General features: G+C 65.6%; 3 protein-coding genes across 6 annotated transcripts in view; 1 reads left to right on the top strand and 2 right to left on the bottom strand.

Annotated features, from left to right (window-relative positions):
* Nucleotides 1-508: 508 nt before the first annotated feature.
* LEP (leptin) lies at nt 509-4,278 on the bottom strand. 3 transcript variants are annotated; one of them, XM_053941986.1, is made up of 5 exons: nt 3,802-4,278; nt 3,122-3,362; nt 2,626-2,651; nt 1,662-1,816; nt 509-1,168 (listed from the first exon to the last, which is right to left on the bottom strand). In XM_053941986.1, exons 4-5 carry the CDS (start codon nt 1,803-1,805, stop codon nt 794-796), a joined length of 519 nt encoding a protein of 172 aa, XP_053797961.1. In that variant the 5' UTR covers nt 1,806-1,816; nt 2,626-2,651; nt 3,122-3,362; nt 3,802-4,278; the 3' UTR covers nt 509-793. The 3 variants fall into 3 exon arrangements, with proteins under 3 accessions (XP_053797961.1, XP_053797960.1, XP_053797962.1); XM_053941985.1 differs by lacking the exon at nt 2,626-2,651; XM_053941987.1 differs by lacking the exon at nt 3,802-4,278 and having other exon boundaries at nt 3,122-3,411.
* A 6,313-nt stretch (nt 4,279-10,591) lies between these two features.
* The window catches only part of SND1 (staphylococcal nuclease and tudor domain containing 1), a 74,542-nt gene continuing 58,349 nt past the window's right edge, over nt 10,592-26,784 (bottom strand). The window contains exons 17-24 of one of the 2 annotated variants that reach the window (XM_053941979.1): nt 15,643-15,831; nt 14,850-14,991; nt 14,333-14,456; nt 14,168-14,237; nt 12,504-12,617; nt 11,630-11,833; nt 11,057-11,101; nt 10,592-10,879 (exon numbers count right to left, since the gene is read on the bottom strand). In XM_053941979.1, coding sequence (XP_053797954.1) covers nt 10,814-10,879; nt 11,057-11,101; nt 11,630-11,833; nt 12,504-12,617; nt 14,168-14,237; nt 14,333-14,456; nt 14,850-14,991; nt 15,643-15,831 — 954 coding nt within the window. In that variant the 3' untranslated portion in view covers nt 10,592-10,813. Of the gene's footprint in view, nt 10,880-11,056; nt 11,102-11,629; nt 11,834-12,503; nt 12,618-14,167; nt 14,238-14,332; nt 14,457-14,849; nt 14,992-15,642; nt 15,832-22,343; nt 22,959-26,784 lie in introns of those variants that run through there. The other variant, XM_053941980.1, reaches the window with a different exon arrangement.
* Nucleotides 19,530-21,975, top strand: LRRC4 (leucine rich repeat containing 4). Its single transcript, XM_053941983.1, has one exon. The coding sequence runs from the start codon at nt 19,530-19,532 to the stop codon at nt 21,498-21,500; it is 1,971 nt and encodes a 656-aa protein (XP_053797958.1). The 3' UTR covers nt 21,501-21,975.

Below are 26,784 nucleotides of genomic sequence, written 5' to 3'. Positions count from 1 at the left end.
GGGCCGGGGGAGGTGGGGGGCCCCGGGCAGGGACCGGGAGGGGCCAGGCCAGCGCTGCAGGGGACACAGTGACACTGTCAGTGACACCCGTGTGTGACACGCAGTGTCCCTGTGCCCCCATCCCTGTCCCCTTTGTCCCCCTTGTTCCTCTCTCCTTGTCTCCCCGTCCCTTTTCCCCTTTACTGGGGGTCCCAGCCAGCCCCCGTGTCCCCACCTCGGCTGGAAGTGTCAGGGTCACACCAGGCCGGGGGGATGGCAAAGCCACCAGCGAGTCATCAACTGCCACTGAGTCACGGGGCCGTGTCCCCGTGTCACCGCTGGCCGGGGAGATCCCAGGGCCCGCAGTCCCTTGTCCCCAGGTGCCCCCGTGTCCCGGGGGTCCCTTGTCCCCAGGCGCCCCCGTGACACTCCCGTTTCTCAGGGGAGTCCCTTGTCCTCGTGTGGCTGCTGTCCCAAAGGTCCCGTGTCCCAGGGGTGTCCCTTTCCCCAGAGTTATCAGAGACACGAGTGAGGCTGCTGGAAAAGGGGCTTTAAATTAAATAAATTAATAACATAATAATAATAATAATAATAATAATAATAATAATAATAATAATAAATACAGTAACAGTAATGTTGTAGAAAAGGTGCTGGCAGCAGCTGGGGTCGCTCCGGTGCCTGGGGCCACTCGTGGTGTCCCCGCTGAGGTCCTGGTCCTGTCTGTGGGCTCCTGATGGGACCCCGGTGAGGTCCTGGGCGTGCCCCTGTGGGCCCGGGGGGGGTCCTGGCGGTGTCCGTGGGGTCCCCAAGGTCCCTAACACGTGGGGACCCCCTCGAGGCGAGCGGCGACCCCGTCCAGGCAGCCCCGGAGCCGCGCCAGGGCCACCCCGGCCACCGTGTGCGGAGCCTCGGCCAACGGGGCGGGGGGCGCCGGGGGGGCCGCGGGGGGGTCGCGGGCCGGGGGACAGCCCAGCAGGGCCCCCAGCACGGCCAGCAGGCTGCGCAGGTTCTCCAGGTCGTTGGCCACCTGGGCCAGGCGCAGGTCGCCCCCGGCCAGGGCCTCCAGGAGCCGCTGGAAGAGCTGGAGCCGCTGGGCGGCCCAGCCCAGCCCCGGGGCGACCCCCCCGTCCGGGAGCCCCCCCTCCGGGACTCCCTCCAGGCCGGTGACGCGCAGGGTCAGCGGGAACAGCTGGGGGGGACGCGGGGGCGGGGGTCAGCGCAGGGGGGACACCCGGCCAGCCTCCCTGGGGACCCTCCCTGGGGATCCCAGTTTGGGGCACAGAGCCCCCCCAGCTATGGCTGTTCCTCCTTGGGGACCCCCAACCCTCGGGGTGCAGCCCCCCAGACCCCTCCAGAGCCCATCCCTGGGGGTGCGGCCCCCCCGCCTTTCTCCCTGGAGATGCCCGATTTGGGATCAGAGCCCCCACACCCACCCAGCCCCAGGCGCCCCTTCCTGGGGACCCCCCCAAATCCGGGCACGGATCCCCCCCATGGGAGACCCCCCTGGGGACCCCACCCCACTTTGGAGAACAGGATCGCCCCCTAATGAGCCCCCAAGTCTGGGGAACGTCCCCCCCCCAGTCTGGGTGTCCCCCCGGGCCTCCCGGTCCCCTCCGCGGGTGTCACACCCCCAGCCCCCCCTTCCCCCGGGGTGTCCCCGGGGTCCCCCGGGCCGGGGTCACCTGGAGCTGCTGCAGGCGCGTGCTGAGGGTCCGGGTCAGGGCCCGCGCGTCCGCTCGGACCCTCTCGAGCCGCACGGGGCGACCCCCGGCCACCGCCACCGCCAGGCACAGCAGCCCCCACAGGGACACGCCGGGACACCGCATCCCGCCGGCCTCTGCGGACGGGGGGACCGGGCTGTCACCCCAAAACCCGCCCGTGTCCACCCCCCCGGGACGCGGGGAGGGCGCCGGCAGAGGGGGACACGCGCGTCACCCCCATCCCCGGGGACGCTGGAGCGATGGGTGATGTCACCCGGGACGGGGCAGGGGACGCGAGCGGGGACGTGCGGGAAGTGGCGCCGGTGGCACATGGACTCCGGAGCCCTCGTCACCGTGTCACGGTGCCACCGTGTCCCCGCCGGCACGTGCCGCTCGGGCCGTGTCCCTGACGCCTTCCCGGAGCCCTTTGGCACCTGTCACCAGGGCCACCACGGCCCGGCCGTGACCACGCGGGGGACAGTGACGGTGTGGGCGGGGGACGCTGCTCGGAGCGGGGAGGGGAGGGTCAGGGTGGCCCTTGGGTCCCCAGGGCTGCGTCACCTCCCTGGGGACCCCCTCCCCCTGCCCTCGGTGGGTGCGGGATGGACACTGGGGTGACCTTGTCACCCACAGCTTGGGGATAGAGGGGGGACGTGGGGACATGGGTGACACAGGAACGGGGGGACACGCAGCTGGAGGGGACAGGGAGGACATGGGTGACACAGGAGCGGGGGGACACGCAGCTGGAGGGGACAGGGAGGACATGGGTGACACAGGAACGGGGGGACATGGGAGTGGGGGGGACAGGGAGGACATGGGTGACACAGGAACGGGGGGACATGGGAGTGGGGGGGACACAGGGATGCGGGAACATGGGAGTGTGGTGGTGACACGGGGACAGGGGACACGGGGGGAACCGAGGGGACGTGGTGACAGTGCCACTCACCGGAGCCTCGCACGCACTCGCTGAGCCTGGAACGGGACGGTGCCAGGTGATGGAGGGACACGGGGACCCCCCAGTGCCACCCCCCCACCGGCCGGGGCGGGGAGGGCCCGTGGTCCCTCGGGTCACCCCCGGTGTCCCCGCGGGGCCGAGGGACACGGCTGGTGGCACTGCCACCACCTCGGGGACAGCAGGGGCCGGGGCGGGGACAAGGACAGGGACAAGGGGGTGCCCAGACCCCTCCGGGGACTTCGGTCCCAGCCAGTCCCGGGACAGCATCCCCACAGGTCCTCTGTGTGGGAGGGGTGGGACACTGCGGGGGACACAGGGACCCCCGGGGTGACACAGCCGGGGACCCCCGGGTTGAGGGGACCAGGGGGATGTCTCAGGGAGGGGGTTGCGGATGTCCCTGAGCGGGGTGTCCCTCTGGGGGAGTTGGGGTGTCCCTCTGGGGGGGTTGGGGTGTCCCGGTCCGAGGGGTTTGGGGGGTCGAGCTCACCTGGTGGCCCCGCGGGTCCCGTCGGTCGCGGCAGTGGCTCCATCGCGCCGCCCCCCCTTTATAGCGGCGGGGCCGCTCCCCACGGCGCTGCCCGCCCCCCCGGCCCCCCCGCGCTGTCCGGGCCGCGTCCGGCCGGGGGGGCCCCCAGGGACGGGGATGCGCGGGGCGGGGGGGCCCGGGATGCCTCGAGCCGGGCCGGGGGTCCCGGAGCAGGAGGAGCGCGGGGGGGTCCCGGGACGAACTGGGGACAGCGGGATGGCTGGAGGGGGGGTCCCGGGGACACGCGAGCACTGGGGGGGGGCCCGGGGGGGGTCCCGGCTTCCCACTGCCCCCCCGCAGTCCCGCCCCCCCGGGCATACGTGCCCAGGTGAGCGCAGCCCCGCGCGTGGCGGTGACACGTCCCCCGCGCGCCGTGACCGCGCACACGCGCCCGTGTCCCCCCCCGTGTCCCCCCCGTGTCCCCGTAACCCCCCTCTGTATCCCCCTTTGTCCCCCCCGGGACCCCCCCTCCTGTGTCCCTCATGTCCCCACACGCGTCCGTGTCCCCCCACCCCGTGTCCTCCCAGTGTCCCCTCAGTGTCCCCACACCCTTCATGTCCCTTCCTCGTGTCCCCGCCAGTCCCTGTGTCCCCCCGCGTCCCCCCGCGTCCCCCAGTCCCCCGCGCGAGGCACTCACACACCTGGCACAGGATGGGGACAGAAGAGGGACAGCACCGATGTCCTCAAGGGCCCCAGGTGTCCCCAGGAGCCCCCAGACCCATGTCCCCCCCGCCGGGGACACCGCCAGGGTGACACGGGGGGAGGGGCTCTCTGTCGGGGGCACGGGCGACCCCCACACTGTCACTGGGGAAAAAAGCGGTTCCTGTCCCCACCACCTGTCCCTGTCACCCCTCCCGGCCCGGGGTGTCCCCAGAGGGAGCGGTGTCCCCAGACTGCGTCCCCGTGGGGGTCCCCGGGCGGGGCTGTCACCGCGCTAGTGACGCCGGTGTTGGTGCCACCACGGTGGTGACACTCGGCAAACACTGTGGTGGCCCTTCCGGGAAGGCCGGCGGTGACACTGGTGACACCAGTGCCCGGCAGCCGCTGGCAGAGCCCCGGGACACTGGGGACACACAGAGTGCCCCGCAGCCAGCACGGTGACCTGGGTGACGTCACGGCGTGTCCCCTCCCACCTGGCATCCCTCGTGTCCCGGTCCCTGTCCTCTCTCTGCCAGCACCCCTTGCGTCCCCAAACCTTGTCCCAAAGCCCTGTCCCCACTGTCACTCATGTCCCCAGCCCTGTCCCCATCCCGTCCAGGGACCCGTCTCCACCACCGAGTGCCACCAGGGGGTGGCACGGCCACCGGGAGCCCTTCGGCCCCTCCCCCGTCACTGGGCAGCGATGGGGACCCAAACTGGGAGCACTGGGAACCTGTTGTGTCCCCGCCCCCGGCTTGGCGTCCCCCCCGGCACCCCCAGTGTCACCTCCCCATAACCCTGGGGTGTCCCCAGTGTCACCCCCCCGGAGGTTCCCGACCGTGCCAGGAGCTGTGGTGGCCTCGTGGCCCCATTTCTGCTGTCCCCCCTGCATCGCTGCCCCCACCCTGTCCCCGCTGTCCCCTCGCTGTCCCCAAAGCCCGAGGCCGGGAGGCTCGAGGCCCCCCCACTCACCTGGGGTCCCCGCGGTCCCCGCTGGCTCGACCCCCCGCGGATGCTTTTTGGGGTAAGGGCTTCCTGGCTGGGCGAGGGACAGCAAGCCCAGACCGCAAAAAGACCCGAGAGGGACAGGGACGGTGGCCCCGCGGTGGCCCCGCGGTGACAAGAGAGCAGGTGACAAGGAGGGATGATGACGGGGACACGCGGAGCCCCCGGGGACGGGACTGTGGTGGGACACGGCCCCCGTGCCCCGAGGTCCCCGCCTGCCCCAGGCTGTCCCCTGTGCTGGGGGGACAGGGGACACTGCCACCGCTGTGTGCCACCCCCGTGTGCCACTCCCCACATGTCACCTGCCATGTGCCACCTGTCACGTGCGCGCTGCTATGGCACTGGCACCCGTGAGAAGTGGCACAGAGGGACAGGGACGTGCCACGGAGTGACAGAAACGTGGCACAACACTCTGGGGATGTGGCACAGAGGGATGGGGGGCACAGAGGGACAGGGATGTGGCATGGACATGTGGTATGTGACAGGGACATGGCATCGAGTGATGGGCATGTGGCACAGCCCAGTGGGGACATGGGACAACACGGAGGAGATGTGGCACAGAGCAACAGGGATGTGGCTGTGATGGGAATGGCACAGAGTGACATGGATGTGGCACAGACCCATGGGGACATGGCACAGAGTGAGGTGACATGGCACAGAGTGACATGGATGTGGCACAGAGTGACATGGATGTGGCACAGACCCATGAGGACATGGCACAGAGCGAGGTGACATGGCAGAGTGACATGAATGTGGCACAGAGGGACAGGACATGGCACAGAGCAATGGTGGCATTGCACAGAGTGAGGTGACATGGCACAGAGTGACATGCATGTGCTACAGACCCATGGGGACATGGCACAGAGCGATGGTGACATTGCACAGAGTGACACGGCACAGAGCAATGCTGATGTGACACAGAGCGATGGGGACACAGAACAGACACTGGGGACGTGGCACAGAGTGACATTAACATGGCACAGGGCACACTGGGGATGTGGCGCAGGGTGACATTAACATGGCACAGGGTGAGGGGACATGGCACAGAGTGACGGTGGCACGGGACAGAGCAGTGCCACCAACTCCTACCAGCACATCCTGGGTGTCCCCAGGCTCCTGTCCCTCAGCCACCAGCGGTGGCAGGAGGCCATCAGAGGAGCCATTGCTCGGTGTCACCAACAGGGCCAGTGCTCGGTGTCACCTCAGGAGCTGGTGCTCGGTGTCACCTCAGGGGCCGGTGCTCGGTGTCACCGCAGCTGCCAGGTCTGTCTGTCCCCCAGCACTGCAGGGACGTGGCCCACGGCCGATCCCGTCCTCGGTGGCATTGGTGGGGTGGCAGTGCCCGAATTCCGGGGTGTCTGAGCCGTGTCCCAGGGCCGGTGGCAGGACAAGCTCGAAGCTCCATGGCCGGGCAGTGGCCCCGTGGCTCCGTGGCCCCACGGCCGCTCCGTGGCTCTGTGGATGGTCACTGTCCCCGTGGTCAGTCAGTGGCTCTGTGGCCAGTCCGTGGCGATGTCCCCAGCTCGGGGTCCTGGTGGCAGGGGTGTCCCTGAGGGCCTTTGTGGGGATCCCCCGCTGGTGGCACTCCGGGATCCCCGGGGCAGCTCCAGGGCTGGTGCCACCTGAGGTGCCACCCCAGGGACAGCGGGAAGCGGCTCCGAGGCCACCACCGGGCAGTTGGCTCCTCACCGACGTCACCTGGGCCTCGGCTGAGGTGCCACCATCACCTGCCAGCAGTGAACGTGTCCCTGCTCCAGCCCACGTCATCCCTGCCCCGTGATCCTGCTCCACCCCGTGTCCCTGTTCCCCTCCCATGTCCCCGTCCCCATCCCACGCCTCCATCCCCACCCCAATGTCCCTGTCCCCACCCTGTGTCCCCATGTCCGTGGCACTGTCTCCACCCCACATCCCCATCCCATGTCCCTGTCCCCATCCATGTCCCTGTCCCCACCGCAGGTCCCCACTCCCAGCCCTGTCCCCACCCTGCAGCCCCAACACGCCGGTGACAGGGATGGTGACACCTTGCTGGCTGCCACCCCCATCCCTGCACCCCCCCCGGAGCAGCTGCAGCCAGAGCGGGACAGGCTGGGGGGACACGGCCAAGGCCACCGCCCCCCTGTCACCCCCCGATCCTGGGGGGACATCCCTGTCACCCCCTGGTCCCGAGGGAGCCCCGTTTGGGGGGATGAAGGGGACAGAGGGGACATCCCTCGGTGGCTGCGCCAGCGGGGACTTGGGGGCGGTTCCCCCTCACCCGGGGGTCCCCCAGAGGTTGGGGGGGGCTCAGAGGGGACCGGGGGGGGGCACAGAGAGTCCTTGAGCGGCGCCAGCACCCGTGGGCGACCGCAAGGGGACAGTGACGGTGACAGTGGCCGTGAGTGGCACAGACCTTTCCAGATCTCCGAGGGCGGTTTTGGGGTCCTCCGTGTGGGGAGGGCGGTGCCACCCCCGGGGGGGCTCGGTGTGACCCCCCCCCGGTGGCGGCTGGAGCTGAGGGACCCCCGGTGTCCCCCGGGGACAGAGGGGACATGGGGAGGGCAGGGAGGGGCCACCGGGGGTGTCACGGGGGGGCCCCGAGAGGGGGCTGTGGGTGCAGGGGGGGCACCCCAGGGTCAACACATGGGGGGGGCTGGGGGGTGACACTCGGGGGTCCTGGGCCGTGGGAGAGGGGACACGGCCGGGGGGGGGCGGGGCAGAGGGGGGGTGTCAAAACTGGGGGGGGGTGTCACAGGCTGGGGGGGGGGGGCAGGGGGCTCTTGTGGGGCCAGGGGGTTTGGGGCCCGGGGGTCTGTGGGGGTCTGGGGGGCTGGGGGCGTTCCGGGGGTCCCGGGGCTCTGCCAGGGGTCCCGGGGGGCTGCAGAGCGGGGCCGGGGGTCCAGGGGCTCCCGGGGTACGGGGCTCGGGCCCTCGGGGGTCCCGGGGGGCTCTGGCGGGCCCCCCCCCGTGCTGTGCTCGGGGCCGGCAGGGCGGGGGTCCCGGAGGGGGGACGGGCGGGGGTTCCCGGGGCGGGGAGGGGATCCCCGGGTGGGGGGGCTCCCCTCGGGCGGAGCGGGGGTGGGGCGGGGTCACGGGGGGATCCCGACCCCCCCCGGGCCCCTCGGTCCTACCTGGAGCTGCGGCCGCGCTGCGCTGGGGACGGGGCCCGGGGGGGGGTCCCGGGGGTCCCGGGGGGGGCCCGGGGGGTCCCGGCGGGTCTCGGGGTGCGGGGGGGCCCCGTGGCGGCCGCGCTCGCCCCGGCGGCGGCGATTGACCCGCATTGACGTCACTGCGTCATCAGGGTTCCCCTGGAAACACGCGGGGGCTAAAAATAGCCCGGGGGGGGCGGGGGGGGGGCGGGGGGCGGCCCCCCCTCCCCCGCGTCTGCCGCTATTCTGGGGACAAAGCGACAAATATAGAGCGGCCACTCCCGGCACGGGGACACCCCCGCGGGGGGGCAGCGGGACACGGGGACACCCCGTGGGGGGCACGAGGGGACGGGCACGGGGACCGCGACACGGGGACAGCGACACGGGGACAGCGACACGGGAGGGACACGGGAGGGACACGGGAGGGACACGGGGCGGGCAGCCACGCGGGGGGACGGACACGGGGACAGCGACACGAGGGGGCACCACCACGGGGGAAGGCGACAACCGGGGAGCAAGGGGACACCGGGACCTGGGGACACCGGGAGGCAGGGCAAGGGGACAGTGGGGACACCGGGACATGGGGACATGGGGGCAGTGGGACACCGCACGTCAGGACATGGGGACACCGGGACACCGGGACACAAGGACGTGGGGACACCGGGACATGCAGACACGGGGACACCGGGACATTATGGGGACACTAGGACACAGGGACATGGGGGTAACTGGGACACCGGGAAGTGGGGACACTGGGACAGCCGGACACGGTGACACTGGGACCCTGGGAGAGGGGACAGGGTACAGGAAGAGGGGACGGGAACAGGGACGGGCGGGGACAGGGGCGGATGGGGCCGGACGGTCACAGCTGCAATGGGGCCGCACTGGGACGGGGCCGCACTGGGACGGGGCTGCACTGGTGTGGGTTTATACCGGGACTGGTTTATACTGGGACAGGTTACACTGTCCATTCCACTAGGACGGAACTGTACTGGGATGGGTTATACTGGGATGGGTTATACTGGGATGGGCTGTACTGGGATGGGTTATACTGGGATGGGTTATACTGGGATGGGTTATACTGGGATGGGCTGTACCCGCACTGGTCCGTACTGGGATGGGTTATACTGGGATGGGCTGTACCCGCACTGGTCCGTACTGGGATGGGTTATACTGGGATGGGCTGTACCCGCACTGGTCCGTACTGGGATGGGTTATACTGGGATGGGTTATACTGGGATGGGCTGTACCCGCACTGGTCCGTACTGGGATGGGTTATACTGGGATGGGTTATACTGGGATGGGCTGTACCCGCACTGGTCCGTACTGGCCGCGCTGTTCTGTGATTGTCGTTCCGGTCGGTCCCGCCAGGTGGCGCCATTTCCCTTCTCGTTCGGGCTGACGGCGCCGGCCCAGTACGGACCAGTACGGACCAGTATGGGCCCGGCACGGACCGGTACAGACCAGTACGGACCAGTATGGGCCCTACACGGACCAGTACGGACAAGTACGAACCAGTATGGGCCCGTTACAGACCAGTATGGACCAGTATGGGCCCAGTACAGACCAGTATGGCTCCAGTATGGGCTCAGTACAGACCAATATGGGCCAGTACCGCCCAGTAGCCTTCTGCACTATCCAGCAGCACCCCTGCACCTGCAGACCTCCAGAGCTCTCGAGGGACCCCCAGAGATCTCCCAAACCCCTCACAGGCCCCCGGCTCCCCTTTCCAGACGGAGTCAGGAATTCCCTGGGCTCCATAAAGCCACCCAGAGCCCCCCCAGACACATCCAGACCCCCCCCGAACCCCCAGACATGTCCAGAGATGGCCCGCGCCCCCAGAGCCCTGCCTGGGGCAGGTGAGGGTGGCCGGGCTGGGGACAGGGATGTGGGACAGGGGACAGCCCCCCACCCTCCCCCTCCCGTTAATTACGATCGTTGCCCGGCGTTAATTATCGATCCAGCCGCTCCCTGTTAATTGGCTTCGGATTCAATTAGCGCTGCCCCCTCCAGCCCCACCCCCCCACCCCGGAATCGATCCGCGGCGCGGCGACAGCGCGGGGGGGGCACCCACAGGGACCCCGCGGGGTTGGGGTCACCCTGGGCTTGGGGTGCGGGTGACAGGGGGAGCCCGGGGGGCGCTGCCGCCCCTCGGGTCAGTTTGGGGTTCAGGGGTTGCACTGGGGAGGGGTCCAGGTTTGGGGTCCGTGAGTGGGACCCAGAGCTGAGGTTCAAGGTCTGGAGCCACTTGGGGACCTAAATGTGGGGGGCGTGTGGGGGTCCAAGGTCAGGGGCTGCTTTGGGGTCCCAGGGTGAGGGATCCACAATTGGGACCCAGGTTTGGGGTCCAACTTCGGGTCCCATGTTTGGGGCCCAAGGGAGGGACGGGACCCAGGGCAGGGTCCCAGGATGGGGTCCAGATTTGGGGGCCCCACTCAGCTCCGGGGGGATTTGGCTGCTCTTCTTGGGGCTGTCCCCATCCCCCTCCATGTCCCCCATCCAGTCCCCCCCCCAGAGCCAGGACAGGGCCGGGGGTCCCAGGGCTGCACCCCCAGAGAGACCCCCCATCAGTGCAGGGGGTCCCGGCCGTGGTCCGAGGGGATGGGGAGAGGTGACCCGGAGGGGGGCTGACCCCAGCACAGAGGGAACCCCAAAAAACCAGGACGCTTCACTACGTTTATTGGGCCTCTGCAGCTTTAAATACAGGCCAGGATTTGGGGGGACCGGGGGGGGGCCAAGGCAGGGGCGGGGGGCTGAGGGTGCCCCTCCCCCCAGAGCACGCCCAGGGCTCGGAGCCGCCCCCCTGGCTGCCCCCCCCCAGGGGCTGGGACGGGACGGGGGGGCCCGGGGGGGTTGGGGGTGCCCCCAGGGCCCCCCCGGCCCCTCAGCGGCTGTAGCCGAACTCGTCCGCGTCGTCCGCGCGGAAGTCGCCGTAACGCCACAGGTTCAGCTGTGGGGGGGGGACACGGCGTCACGGGGGCTCCCCAAAATCCGGGGGGCCACGGGGGTCACCCCGTGGCTGGGCTTGTCGCCAGGGTCTCCCCCAAATGGGGGGGGGCTGGGGGTGCCACATCCAGCCCCTGCCCCAGGGGGTGCCCCCCCCCCGGTTTGGGGTCCCCCCACTCACCCGGGCGCTCTTGGCCGCCTCCTGCGCGTTCAGGTACTCGGTGATCTGGGGGGGGACAGTCCTGGGGTGACCCTGCGGCCCCTCCCGGCCCTGCCCTGGGGTCCTGGGGGGGTGGGACCCCCCCCTCCCCCCTCCCCCCTCCCCGTCCTTCTGTGGCTCCCACTGCCCACAGGGGGATGGGGGTGGGGTGACCCCCCCAGCCCCACCCCGAGGGGTGACCCGGGGGTTTGGGGGGGCTGGGCAGCACCGGGGGTGGGGGGACCCCCATCCCCCTAACGGGGCAACAGCTGGGCCAGCACCAGAGATGGTGCGGGGGACAGGGATCCCCAGAACCCACCCGACATCCCCAGTACCCCCAGCACCCCCCAGAACCCACCGCACACCCCACAACAGTCCCCCCACCCCTCAAGCACCCACCCCAGGCCCCCCCAAAAACCCACCCAACATCCCAGCACCCACCAAGAGCTCCAAACACCCCCAGAACAACCCCCTGGCACCTCCAGCACCCACCCAACACCCCCCCCAACCCCTTCCCAGCCCCTCCAAGGCCGCCCCTGGCCCCCCAGCACCCACCACTTTCTGGAACTGCCTCTCCTTGCGGGGCTCCACCATCACCAGCCCCTCCTTGACCAGCCCCAGCCCCACGTCGCTCTTGGAGTCTGCGAACTGCAGGGTGACGTGGGGACAGCCGGGGCCCAGGTGCTCCACGTTGAGCAGGCACTGCGTGTTCTGGATGTCCCTCACCACGCTGTCCACGGCGTCCGCCCGCGCCTCCTCCTGCGCCCCGCGCCCGTCAGACACCCCGCGGGGACCCCCGCGGCCTCCGGGGACATCCCACAGCCTCGGGAACCCCCCCGGGCCTTCTGGGGACACCCTATACCCTCAGAGACACACCAGGGCCTTCGGGGACCCCCCAGACCCTCAGGGAGCCCCCATGTCTGTCAGGGATCCCCAAACCCTCAGAGATCCCCCGTGGCCTTCAGGGACACCCCAGACCCCCAAGGATCCCCCCCCCGAGCCGGGACCCCCCAGGTGTTTTGGGGACACCCACAACCCACTGTGGGCTTGGGGCAACCCTGGGATTGGGGTGTGGGGGGCTGGGGTCAGTGTCATCGGGGGTTGGGGTTACCCCGGGATCGCAGATCAGGACTGGGGTCAGGGTTGGGGTCAGGGCACACACCGGGGAGCTGGGGTTGGTGTTTGGGGTCAGGAGAGACATTTGGGTCCCAGGGTCAATGTTCCCAATTGGGACCAAGTTTGGGGTTGATGGTTTGGGGCTGGGGTCCACAGGTGGGACCTGGGGCTCAGGGTTTGGGTCTGGGGGCCATGGATGGGACACGGGGTGAAGGTTCGAGGTCAGGGGCCGCAGTGGGGGCCTGGGGCTGGGTGAGAAGTGTGGGGTGACAGCGGGAGCCCCACCTGGGGTCCATGAGCCCCCCGTACTCACGTCCTGCGGCACCTGGATGAAGGCGAAGGCGTACTCGGTGGCCTGGGGCGGCAGCACCCGCGGCGAGAACGCCGGGGGCAGCGGGGCCAGGCGGCTCGGGGGCAGCGTCTCCTTCTGCGGGGACACCATCGGGGACACCATGGGGGACAGCACTGACAGTGTGAAGGACACCAAGGGACACCAGGGACACCACGGGGAAGGATGGATGGATGGATGGATGGATGGATGATGGATGGATGGATGGATGGATGATGGATGGATGGATGATGGATGGATGGATGGATGATGGATGGATGATGGATGGATGGATGGATGGATGATGGATGGATGGATGGATGGATGGATGATGGATGGATGGATGGATGGATGGATGGATGGATGATGGATGGATGGATGGATGGATGGATGGATGGATGGATGGATGGATGGATGGATGATGGATGGATGATGGATGGATGGATGATGGATGGATGATGGATGGATGGATGGATGATGGATGGATGGATGGATGGATGATGGATGGATGATGGATGGATGGATATGGATGGATGGATGGATGATGGATGGATGATGATGGATGGATGGATGATGGATGGATGATGGATGGATGGATATGGATGGATGGATGGATGGATGATGGATGGATGATGGATGGATGGATGGATGGATGGATGGATGGATGGATGGATGGATGATGGATGGATGGATATGGATGGATGGATGGATGGATGATGGATGGATGGATATGGATGGATGGATGGATGGATGATGGATGGATGATGGATGGATGGATGGATGGATGGATGGATGGATGATGGATGGATGGATATGGATGGATGGATGGATGGATGATGGATGGATGGATGGATGGATGGATGGATGGATGGATGGATGATGGATGGATGGATGGATGGATGATGGATGGATGGATGGATGGATGGATGATGGATGGATGATGGATGGATGGATGGATGGATGGATGATGGATGGATGGATGGATGATGGATGGATGGATGGATGATGGACGGATGGATGGATGGATGGATGGATGGATGGATGGATGGATGATGGATGGATGATGGATGGATGATGGATGATGGATGGATGGATGGATGGATGGATGATGGATGGATGATGGATGGATGGATGGATGATGGATGGATGGATGGATGGATGGATGGATGATGGATGGATGATGGATGATGATGGATGGATGGATGGATGGATGATGGATGGATGGATGGATGGATGATGGATGGATGATGATGGATGGATGATGGATGGATGATGGATGGATGGATGATGGATGGATGGATGATGGATGGATGGATGGATGATGGATGGATGGATGGATGGATGGATGGATGGATGATGGATGATGGATGGATGGATGGATGATGATGGATGGATGGATGGATGGATGGATGGATGGATGGATGGATGGATGATGGATGATGGATGGATGGATGATGGATGGATGGATGGATGATGGATGATGGATGATGGATGGATGATGATGGATGGATGATGGATGGATGGATGGATGATGGATGGATGGATGGATGGACAGATGGAGGGAAGGATGGATGATGGATGAAAGGAGGGATGGATGGATCCATGGATGGATGGCTGCTTTCCCCCCCAGTTTCCCCGGTGCCACTCACGTTGCCGTAGTCAATGTAGAAAATGTGCACTTTCCCACCCGACTCCACCTTCTCCACCCGGGCACGGTACCTGCAGAGTGGGAGGGATTTTGGGGACTTGGTCCTCACCCCACACCCCACTGCTGCCCTGGCCCAGCCCGTGGGGTCACCCCATCCCCTCCTCACCATTCCCCATCGACAAACTTGGCGATGCAGAAGTCGCCACGGCGCGGGACGAAGGAGCCCTCCACGGGCGGGTGGGCGCCCACCTCGGCACGCATGTTCTCCATCAGCTTCTCCAGCTGGGCACCTGCGGGGCCCCAATCCAGGATAAACCCCCAATCCTGTCCCAAACCCGACCCCAACCCCGCTCCTCAGTGTGGCTGCAGAGCCCGAACCCCAAATCCCAACAATGACTTCAACAGTCAACAACTTCAGTAGATCCCAAACCTGGACCTTAGCCCTAGACCCTGCCCCAAGACCTTAACCTTTGGACCCCAAACTTGGATCCCAATCATGGACCCCTACCCTGGTCCCAGAAATAGCCATTGGGAGTGGAGGGGTGACCCCACGTCACCCTGGACACACGGATTTGGGCCTTACCCACCAAGCCCACAGATCCTCATGCCATCCAACTCGCCCCACCACGCCCGGTCTGGGGAGCGCCCCTGGGTGCTGGGGGTGCCCAGGTGTCCCCCCGTACCCGTCTCCACGTCCTGCACGTAGAAGTGGAGGTCGTCGGTGATCTCGGTGACGAACACCGGTTTGTAGTTGGCCGTGCGCTCCTTCTCCTCCAGCACCGGCACCACCTCCTCCACCGGCGTCTCCTCATAGTGGGACCACACCTGGGGGGACATGGGGTGGGGACCCTGGCCACGCTCCAGGTGACAGCAGTGGGAGGGTGGGGGGCTGGACCCGGCAGTGGGAATATGCCCAGGCCTCAGCTTGGAGGGTTGTGTGCCTTGGTGGGACATCCCTAGGGTGGGACATTGCTGGGGTGGGACATCCCTGGGAGGGGACATCCCTAGGGTGGGACATCTCTTGGCATGTGACCATCATCTCTTGGGGTGGGGACATCTATCTCCAGGAGTGGGGACAATCCTTGGAGTGGAACATCTCTTAGGATGGGGACATCCATCATGGTGGGGTCACCTCTTGGTGACCAGCAGTGGGTGTGAACATTGGCAGCCAGTGGGTGTGAACATTAATTGGGGTTGCAACATTCCCCATCAGCTCTTGGGGTGGGGACATCCCTTTGCACAGGGACATCTCTTTGGATGGGGACATCCCTTGGGATGGGGACACCCCTCAGAGTGGGAACGTCTCTCCGCGTGGAGACACCTTCTGGAGTGAGGCCACCTCTTGACACAGGGACATCCTTTGGTGGGCACATCTCTCAGGGTAGGGACATCCGGTGTGGTGGGGCCATCTTTTGGGATGGGACCATGCCTCTGGGGTGGTGACACTGCTGGGGCGGATCCCCTGACCCCGCTCACCTTCTCCTTCCTCTGCTTGGCCGCGTCCTGGGCCGCCAGCAGGGCCTTGCAGTAGGGGCTGCGCTCGGCCGTGAAGTGGACGCGGGACAGCGCCTGCTCCACCAGCGCCACCGACAGGTTCACGCCCTCGATGTGCAGCCACCCGATGAAGTTCCCGGCCTTGTCCATGCTCTCCACCTCCACCTCAACCTGTGGGAACCCGGGAATCTCATCAGCTGTGGACCCCTGTCCCCACCCCAGCCTGCCCCAAGTGCCACCTCCTCCCAGCGCTCCGAGCTCGCCCAGGTGGTGCCCCCCCAGCTGCTTCCCTGCACCCAGCCTGGACCCAGGGACCCCCAAGGTGCTACCCCAAAGTGTCCCCTTGTGGTGGGGGACAAGGGACATGGGTGACCCACGCACGGGGTACACGAAGCCACCAGGTCTTGCCACATCCTGTGTCCCATTTGACCCTGCATATCCCATGCTGGGTATCACATCCTGGGAATCACATCCTGGGAATCACATCCTCGGAATCACATCCTGGGAATCACATCCTGGGAATCACACCCCACCCCAGGATGGGTTGGACTTGTGGCCAGTGTGGCCCTGTGTGTGGCCAAGGGGACAGTGAGGTTTGGGCTCAGGGCTGACTGATGGGCCACACCACGATGGCTCAAACCCCGGCCGTGGCCTTTGTCAGGTCAGGGGGTTTTGGCTTTGCCAGCGCTGCCACACGGAGCCTGTCCCACTCCGGATCTCACCCATCCCACCACAACCACTCCCGCTGCTTCCCAAAGCCTGGCGGTGTCCCGCTGTCCTTGTGCTGCCGTGGCCATGGCGCCACACTGGACACTGCACCACGTCGGGCACGGCACCGAAACCGGTCGTGGAATCCTGCCAGCCACGGCATCGCACCGGCCATGGAATTGTGCCAGCCATGCCACCACACTGGCCGTGGCATCGTGCCAGCCATGTCACCACACTGGCCATGGCATTGCACTGGCCGTGGCATCGTGCCAGCCATGTCACCGCACTGGACATGGCACCACACTGGACATGGCACCACACTGGACATGGCACCACAGTGGACATGGCAAAACACTGGACATGGCACCACACTGGACATGGCACCACAGTGGACAGGGCATCACAGAGGAGAGGGCACCACACTGGCCATTGGGCGCTGGTGTTGGCGGTGGCACCGTGGCAGACACAACACTGTCACCACAGCGGCCACGGCACCGCACCGGACACGGCACCGCACTTGCCAAGGCCCGTGTGTGGCAGGGACATGGCCCCAGGCCACCCGCTGCCCCCAGGGATGCCAGTGCCAGGCTGGTCCCCGGGGTCAGCACCTCGTGCACGGCTGTGGCACCTCCCCAGTGCCACAGGGTGACGCTCTGGGTGACAACAGTGCCCCTGTCTCCCGTGTCACCACTGGGTCACCGGCCAGGGGACACGCAGGACATTGATGGACTCAGGGACAAGATGTGGCCACTGCAGTGAACAGAGAACGTGTGGGACCCACCCGTGGGGCACAGGAGGCCACCAGGGCCTGCAGCTCCTGGTGGGGACATCACTGGAACAGCTGAACCCCCCTGGGGACGTGCCAACATCATGGGGACAGTGACCCCAGCGAGGAAGGACAGGAGGGTCCTGGGGTGCCCTGGAGCAGCGCCAGACAGGGTGTCCCAGAGGAACCACCAGCCCCACAGAGGTCCCTACCACCCACTGGTGGCACTCAGGTGACAGCTCCAAATGCCACCAGTGCCACCAAGAGCGGGGGGGGCAAAGGATGCTTATAGGGGCTGCAGGTGGTGCCGCGTCCCCCCAGTCCCAGGGGGTGCAGAGCTCAGCCCGGGCCCCAAAGAGCAGCAGCAGCACCAGGTCCCTGTCCCCCGTCCCCTGTCCCCAGCCCCTGGCAGTCACCCCGTGTCCCCCCTCCACCCCTGCTGCTCCCCATCAGTGTCACAGCTTGTGTCGGGTCTCAGCCCCGCGGGCCGGGGGCTCAGGGGTCCCCGCTCCGCGGGGGGGTCGGACCCGGGGTCCCCCCAGCCCTCGTCACCTCAAAGCCGCCGAGCCCCGCGCTGCCCCCGTCCCTCCGTCCCTCCCTCCGTCCATCTGTCCGTCTGTCCGTCCGTCCCCCCGGCCCCGAGGAGGGGTCGCTAAGGGAGCGGGCCCCCCCCTCCACAAGCCCTGAGCGGGGCTGCGGGGAGGGGGAGGAGGAGGAGGAGGCGGCGGGAGGGAGGAGGAAGAGGAGGAGGAAGCGGCGCATCCCGCATCCCCCTCCCCGCGCACAAAACCGCTCCGGGGCCGCCGCACCGGCCGAAGCGGGGCCGGCGGGGGCCCCTCCGGAGAGCGGCGGGTGGGTGGGTGGGTGGGGGTGCGGGGGGGCGCGGGGGGGTCTGTGCGGAGCCGGGATGCGTCAGCAGGAGCAGCGGGAGCGGCGGCAGCAGCAATCCATCCGCGCTCGCACTGAAGGACAAAAGGATGAGCCAGCCGCCTGCGCGGCTGCTTCCCGCACCGCCCGCACCGCCCCGCACCGCACCGCCCGCACCGCCCGCACCGCCCCGCGCGGCCCCCGCCACCGGAGGATGCCCGCCGGCACCGCGACCGCCACCGCTGTCACCGCCGCTGTCACCGCCACCATCGCCCCGCGCCGCCGCTGAACGCGACACCCACGCGGGGACGCGGGAACGACACGCGGGAGGGGACGGGACGGGACCCCCCCGCCCCGCCACCAGCGCAGCCGCCGCCGCTACCGGGAGGTGCCCCCGCCGGCATCTCCCCCCCCCCCACGCCGACGCCCTTTCCTCCCCCCCGCTCCCTCCCCGAACCGCGTTTTTCCCTCTCCCGGGGGGGGCTCCCCGCGATTTATTTATTTATTTCGGCCTATTTTTAATCTTTATTTTCCTGTTTTATTTTTAGGTTTCGTCCGGGTTGTTTGGGGATTTTTTTTTTTTAAATATTTTGAATTTTTATTTTTAGTTGTTAATCTGATTTTAGCTTTATTTTAACTTTTATCCTCATTTCCATTCTTATCTTGATTTGATTTCATTTTAGATTTTTATTCCGTTTTTACCTCCTTTTCCAATTCCCTTTCCTGGCCAATTTTTTTTTTTTCCCCATTCCCATTTCCCTCCCCGTTTTCCTTTTTTTTTTTTTTTTCCCCCCACTTTTTCTCTCCTCCGCTCCCTCCCCTTTTCCCAATTCTTCCTTTTCTCCCCGCTTCTTTTTTTTTTTTTTTAATTATTTCCTTTTTTACCACTTTCCCCGCGTTCCCCCCCCCAACCTTTTCCCCGCGGCCTGGGGGGGGGCGGCCATGCCGGCCCCGCCGAGCCCCCCGGGCCGGCCCCACGGGCGGAGGTGCGAGGCCGCGGGGTTGGCCGCGGTCGGGGGCTGCCGGGCCCCCGCTTAGCCGGGCCGGCCCCCCCCCCCCCCCCCATCCTGCACCGCAGCCTCCAGGAGCCATTTTGTCTTTTTTTTTTTTTTTTTTTTTTTTTGGGAGCCGGCCCCCCCCTCCCCCCCCACCCTCCTCGGTCCCGCGCTCCCCGCGCTCGCCTCGAGCCCCCCCGGACCCCCCGATCCCCCTTCCCCAGGTAGGTACTGGCGAGCGGGGCCGGGCGGGGGGGGGGTTCCTTCTCCTCCTCTCCCCCCACCCTCCCCCTCCCCAGCACCTACCGCCGATTTTTTTTTCCCCCCCACTAAATTTTAATTTTTCCCTCCTCAACCCCCGCTCTCCTTGGAGCTTCCCCCCCCCGACCCCAGCACCCCGAATCCCCCCCCCCCCCCCTCCGGCCAGCCGGGCCCCCCAGCTCGTGGGAGCCGGGAGAGGGGGGGGCCCCGAGCCCGTTCTCCTGTTCTCGCCGCCATCCCCAGACGATGGTGAATGATGAACGTGCCACACCATGAAGCTCTTGTGGCAGGTAACTGTGCACCACCTCCGCCGCCACCGCCGCCACCGCACCTGGCCGGGGCTCCTGGCCGCCTCCCTGACCCTGCACGCGTGGCTCCTGGCCACGGCCGCCGCCTCGCCGGGCCCCCAGAGCTGCCCCTCCGTGTGCTCCTGCAGTAACCAGTTCAGCAAGGTGGTGTGCACCCGCCGCGGCCTGGCCGAGGTGCCCCCCGGCATCCCCTCCAACACCCGCTATCTCAACCTCATGGAGAACAACATCCAGATGATCCAGGCGGACACGTTCCGCCACCTGCACCACCTGGAGGTGCTGCAGCTGGGCAGGAACGCCATCCGGCAGATCGAGGTGGGCGCCTTCAACGGCCTGGCCAGCCTCAACACCCTGGAGCTCTTCGACAACTGGCTGACGGTGATCCCCAGCGGGGCCTTCGAGTACCTGTCCAAGCTGCGGGAGCTGTGGCTGCGCAACAACCCCATCGAGAGCATCCCCAGCTACGCCTTCAACCGCGTGCCCTCCCTCATGCGCCTCGACCTGGGCGAGCTCAAGAAGCTCGAGTACATCTCCGAGGGCGCCTTCGAGGGCTTGTACAACCTCAAGTACCTCAACCTGGGGATGTGCAACATTAAGGACATGCCCAACCTGACGCCCTTGGTGGGCCTGGAGGAGCTGGAGATGTCGGGCAACAACTTCCCCGAGATCAAACCGGGCTCCTTCCACGGGCTCAAATCCCTCAAAAAGCTCTGGATTATGAACTCGCAGATCAACCTGATCGAGCGCAACGCCTTCGACGACCTGACGGCGCTGGTGGAGCTCAACCTGGCCCACAACAACCTGTCGTCCCTGCCCCACGACCTGTTCGCCCCGCTGCGCTACCTGGTGGAGCTGCACCTGCACCACAACCCCTGGGACTGCGACTGCGACATCCTCTGGCTGTCGTGGTGGCTGCGGGAGTACATCCCCACCAACTCCACCTGCTGCGGCCGCTGCCACGCCCCGCTGCACATGCGGGGCCGCTTCCTGGTGGAGGTGGACCAGACCTCCTTCCAGTGCTCGGCGCCCTTCATCATGGACGCGCCCGCGGACCTCAACATCTCGGAGGGGCGCGTGGCCGAGCTGCGCTGCCGGACGCCCTCCATGTCCTCGGTGCGGTGGCTGCTGCCCAACGGGACGGTGCTGAGCCACGCCTCGAGCCACCCGCGCCTCTCCGTGCTCAACGACGGCACCCTCAACTTCTCGCACGTGCTGCTGACCGACACCGGCCTCTACACCTGCATGGTGACCAACGTGGCCGGTAACTCCAACGCTTCGGCCTTCCTCAACGTCAGCACGGCCGAGCTCAACACCTCCAACTACAGCTTCTTCACCACCGTCACGGTGGAGACCACCGAGATCTCCCCCGAGGACGTGTCCCCCAAGTTCACCAAGCCCGTGCCCACCACCTCGACGGGCTACCAGCCGGCCTACACCACCACCACCACCGTGCTGGTGCAGACCACGCGCCCGCCCAAGCAGGTGGCCGTGCCCACGGCCGACGCCGGCGACAAGCTGCAGACCAGCCTGGACGAGGTGATGAAGACCACCAAGATCATCATCGGCTGCTTCGTGGCCGTGACGCTGCTGGCCGCCGCCATGCTCATCGTCTTCTACAAGCTCCGCAAGCGCCACCAGCAGCGCAGCACCGTCACCGCCGCCCGCACCGTGGAGATCATCCAGGTGGACGAGGACATCGCACCGGCCACCGCGGCCACGCCCGCGGCCGCCCCGGCCGGCGGGGCCGGGGAAGGGGCCGTGGTGCTGCCCAACATCCACGAGCACCTCAACTACAACACCTACAAGGCCGGACACGGCGCCCACTGGACAGAGAACGCGCTGGGCAACTCCCTGCACCCCCCCGGGACCACCCTGGCCGACCCCTATTTAATCCAGACCCACCCCAAGGAGAAAGTTCAGGAAACCCAGATATGACTCTTTTTCGGGGGCTTTTTCCTGCTTTTTTTTGGGTCGTCGTCCCCCCCCCCCACCTCCAACCCCGGCCCCGAATTATTATAAACGCAATAGATGCACAAAAGCAGAACTCCAAAAAGAAGGAAACCCAGGAGAATTCCTCAATACTAAGGAAAACCAGGAGAATTCCTCAATAATAGACACAACTTTTGTACAGGGGGGGGGAGAGACTCTTTTTCGTGTACATGCTTCTATAGCCAACCTCGGGGCCGAGAAGAGCAGCAGATTCTATTAAAATTTAACGAAACCCACCCAAAACTCCTACAAAAAAACCACTATTTTCTAACTTGCAGGTTCTATTTAAACACAAAAAGAAACAAACCAGGAGAAACAGAGGAAAAAAATCGGTAATAAGAGGAAAAATCCCCGTGCTCGGGGACGAGCGGCGGTGCCGTGGCGCGGGGGGACGCGGGGGACGCCGGAGCGGTGGCAGAAGCTGTCGGGGTGGGGTTTGGGGGGGTTCGGGGTGGTTTTGGGGGTTATTTGGGGGAGGGGGTGAGGTCGGCCCCCCACACCCCGCGGCGATGCCCTTGGCCGCGCGCCGGCGGCTCCGGCGTCACCGGAGCGGGATCTCGGCCCCGCGCCAAGACCTTCCCAATGCAATAAAGGAATGGATTTTGGGGGGTGGGGGGCTCGGGGGGGGGGGCGGGGGGCGCAGCCTGAGGGCTGGGGATGGACGTCTGCAATGTACTCAAGCAAAAAATTCCTCTAAAACCCACGGGAAGGGGGAAAACCCCGCAAGCGCCTGGGGGGGTGGTTTAGGGGGGGATCTTGGGTGGGGGGGGGGAGAGCGGGTGCCCCCCGCTTTGCTCTGCACCCCCTTTCCCACGGTGTTTGTCACCCCCCCGGGCCTCGCGGACCCCCCGGCACAGGGCTACGGCTCCTGGGGGGCTGGGGGGGCCCCCACGGGAGACCTGACCAATGATTGTAACCACCTTCACTAAAAACGGCATTTTTAGTCCTTTTATTTGAGGGGGGGGGGGTGTGGGGAACCACCCCCCCCGTCCCCGGGAGGGGGTGACAATGGGGACACCCCCCCCAAGGGCTGCTCACGGAACGGGGGGGGCTGGGAGAAATTAAGGGCTTGGGGAGGGGGGGGGGAAGTGACAATGTGGGGGCCACCAGCATCGGAGGTGGCGCCGGGGGGGGGGGTCCCGGTGGGGACCCCAAGTGCCTCGTGGGGGTCCCGAGGGGATGAGGGGGTCGGGGGGGGTCGGGCAGCAGCGAGAGGGGGGCCCCCCCCGATTGCTTGGGCGCTGGAATTACTTTAATTTCTCGTTTTAGCTTTAAAATGTTCTCGGAGAGGGGGGGCAAAACTGAGCTAAAATTTAGGGTTTGGGGGTGTCCGGGGGGGGGGGTGGAAGGCGGGAAGGAGATGCAGAAGTTCCCTCTCGGGCTGTAAACGCCGGAAGGATCCGACTGTACCGCGAATCCAACAAAAAAAAAAAAAAAAAAACAAGTGTATTTTTGTATTTTAATAAATATTGTTCCAAATTTGTAACGCCGAGTGCCCGAGGGGTTAAACGGGGGCGCTCGGGAGGGGGTGCGGGGGGGCCCCCCCTCCCTGCCAGCCTGAAAGGGGTTTTTTGTCCTCTCAGCAGGAAAAGCTTTGGAAAAATCGCGGAGCGGGAAAGGGAGATGGAGGGAGAGGATGGAGGAGGGGAGGGGGTGAGGAGAACTGGGGGTGACACGGGGGTGACAACAAGAACTTGGTGGGGGGGACAAGAATTAGGGGGTGACATTGGGGTGATGAGAATTGGGGGGGGGCCTGGAGGGTGACATGGGGGGACAACTCCAGGGTGACATTGGGGAGAATAATGAGAATCGGGGGGTGACAGCAGCGGGGGGGCACTGGCAGGGGGGGACAGCGGGACCCCGGTGTGGGGCTGAGGGGGTTGGGGGTCACCCCCCAGGCTGGGGGCTTGCAGCTGGAATTGGGGCTGGTGGGAGGGAGGAGGGATGGGGATCACTCAGCGGCACTGCCCCTGCCCGGGAGGGACAGGGGGACACTGGGACCCCCCCTGTGAGGGGACAGCAGGGTCACAGGGCCTCAGGGGACAGCGGGATCCCCCGTTCTGTGGAACGGGGACACTTAGAGGGGACAGCAGGAGCCTCAGCTGTGTGGGGACACCGGGACCCCAGCCTGGACACCGGGTGCCACCGTCAGGACACGGCGTGCGCTGGGTGCTGCTGGTGGGGACAAGGGACACAGGGACACAGGGACAGGGACACAGAGCGTCCCTGTCATGGTGGGGACGTGGGGACCCTCGATGGCACCACTGTCCCCAAGGTGCCACCTCCACCCAAGTGCCAGGGGTGGTGCCACCACCCCTGTGCCACCACCACGTCTGGGGGGTGGGGGGTTTGACCCCTCCCCCAGTCACCATGGAGCTGTCAGGGTTCAGTGTTGGGATTTGGGATTTTTTTTTGGGATTTTTGCCATTTTTGGCAGATCCAGGTCAGTTTTTCCCAAAATCATATTCCTGCTTTTCCCTTTATTCCTGAATTTTCCCACCCAGGCCAATCTGGGAATGCCAACACCTCCTCTTCATCCTGGGGGATGAACCCCCCCCCCTTCCTCCCTGTGCTGTGGACAGACAGGAGTGATCCCAAAAATCCTGGGAATGCTGACGGGGGCTGAAGGGATTTATGGATTTTATTGGCATTGATTTTAGCCCAAAATTAGGGCAGCCAAGTTCATCATTATCATCATTATCCCATCCTCATCCCCATCCTCATCCTCATCCTCATCCTCATCCCCATCCCCATCCCATCCCCAAACCCCTCTGGTTCTGGACCCCCCAAGCTCCCACTTCCAGGAATTCCATCCCATCCATCTTGCTAAGGACAATCCCCCCAGAACCCCCAACTCCCGGAGCACCCCCAGGTCTTTGTCTGGAATGATTTCTTCGGAGCAGGGTGGGAATCAGGCCCTGTGACAAATTAAATCCAGGGATTTTTAGGGAATGACAGGGAAGTCCCCACGGCAGCAGGATTTGGAGCTCTGCTGATCTCCCCTGGCATCGGTGGCTCTGGAGGGAGCGGGGTGAGGTGGGATGAGATGGGATGAGGTGGGATGGGGTGGGATGGGGTGGGATGGGGTGGGATGTGGTAGGATGCAATGGGACACAGCAGATGCTCCAAGCACAGGGCCGGGATTGGCCCTGGGGTTGGGATTGGTGCTGGGATCAATGCTGGGATTGGAGCTGGGATTGGGATCAGTGCTGGGATTGACCCTGGGATCAGGGTGGGGATTGGTGCTGGGATTGGAGTTGGGATCAATACTAGAATCAGGCTGGAATTAGGATTGGGATCAGGCTGGGATTTGGACTGGGATCAGTGCTGGGATCAGGGCAGGACCGACCAACTGGGAATTCACAGCTCCAGCAGACAAAAAGCACTGGAATACGTGGGGGGGCCGGGGCAGTTTCCCGGCGTTCCCAGAGGATCAGCAGCTCCTGCTGGATCGGAGCGGCCGCGGAGGAGCCGAGGGACACCCGGGGGTCCCCTGGGCCCTTCCCGGGTGCTCCGGGAGCCGCGATCCCGCCGGAACATCCCAGCACCCCCCTGCTCCCCACGCTCCGGGGCCGGTTCGTCAGCGGCGGCTCCGGGCCCGTGAGTCAGCAGCAGCCGGAGCCGCCGGATAAAAATATCCCACGGCTGTGGGGGTGGGCAGGGACTCGGCTGCCGGCGGGAACGCGGCCGGGGCCACCGTGGGAACCGTGGGGACCCGTGCCGGGACCGGCAGCCGGAGCCAGGAATTGGCCTGGGCAGCATCCCGGCTTCCCACGGCCTCCCTGCCACGGCATTCCTGCTCTGCATCCCCAGTTCCTGCCCTGCATCCCCAATTCCACGTGGCCTCCCCACCGCCACGTTCCTGGGCGGCAGCCCATCTTCCCACGGCCTCCCCACAACATTCCCGGGAAGCGTCCCGGCTTCCACGTGTCCTCCCTGCCACAGCATTCCTGGGAAGCAGCTCCGGCTCCATCTGGCCTCCCCACCACGGCATTCTGGGCAGGTGCAGCGCGGAGCCTCCGGAATGTGCCGAGGCAGCGGAGCGAAGCCCTTGGGATGCGGGTCAGCAATTCCCGGCAGCACGAGATGCTGAGCAGGGAGGGGGACGACTGCAGTGTCCCCGTGTCCCTGTACTCCCGTGTCCCTGTTTCTCCGTGTTCCTGTATCCCTGCACCCCTGCATCCCCGTGTCCCTGTGTCCCTGTACTCCCGTGTCCCTGTTTCTCCGTGTTCCTGTATCCCTGCACCCCTGCATCCCCGTGTCCCTGTGTCCCTGTACTCCCGCGTCCCTGTTTCTCCGTGTTCCTGTATTCCTGCACCCCTGTGTCCTCCTGTCCCTGTGTTTCCGTATCCTCAGGTCCCTGCATTCCCATGTCCCTGCATCCCCGTGCCCCTGTGTCCCTGCATTCCCACATCCCTGTTTCCCTGCGTTCCCGTGCCCCTGTGTCCCAGCATTCCACATCCTTACGCCCCCGTGTCCCTGCATCCCCACGTCCCCACAGCTGGCATCACCGGCCTGCAGCTGCTGCCACATCTGGATCCACACCTGCATCCACACCTGGGTCTACAGCCACAACTGCACCTGCGTCCAGCACGCCTGCACCCATGGCAACATCTGGATCCAGGGCCACAGCTGTCACTGTGCCCACACCTGGATCTGCAGCCACATCTGCATCCACAAACCACATCTGCATCCCTGCCCACATCTGGATCCATGCCCAAAATAGCAGCTGTGTCCACATCTGCATCAACCGTGTCTGCAGCCACAGCCACATCTGGATCCATAAATCCCATCTGGATCCACGAATCCCATCTCTATCCACGCCCACATCTGCACCAGTGCCAACATCTGGATGGGAGCGTCAGTCCCTGAATTTTGGCTCAGCGGGACCGAGGCAGTCGAGGGGGGGAGAGATCCGGTATCCACCTTGGAATTGTGAATCACGGAAAAATTACCCAAAATGGGCCCCAAGCTCCGGAGCTGCAATCAGGGAAATCACAGGAGTTCCAGGGAATTTTAATATCCGGAGACGTTAACGGGAACAGGTTCAAACAGGGGGATCCATCTGGAATCCAACTCCACGTCCATCCAGAATCCAATCCCACATCCATCCTGCACCTGCCCAGGGCACTCTCAGTATCCCCTGGGATCTCTCAGTATCACCTGGGATCTGCCGGTGACACCTTGGATCTCTCCATATCCCACAGGATACTCCTGGTATCCCCTGGGA

Source organism: Vidua chalybeata, chromosome 5 (genome assembly GCF_026979565.1).
Source record: "Vidua chalybeata isolate OUT-0048 chromosome 5, bVidCha1 merged haplotype, whole genome shotgun sequence".
Lineage (NCBI taxonomy): Eukaryota > Metazoa > Chordata > Aves > Passeriformes > Viduidae > Vidua > Vidua chalybeata.
The sequence above is the reverse complement of the archived record's forward strand: the minus strand, read 5'-3'. Positions and strand labels throughout refer to the sequence as shown.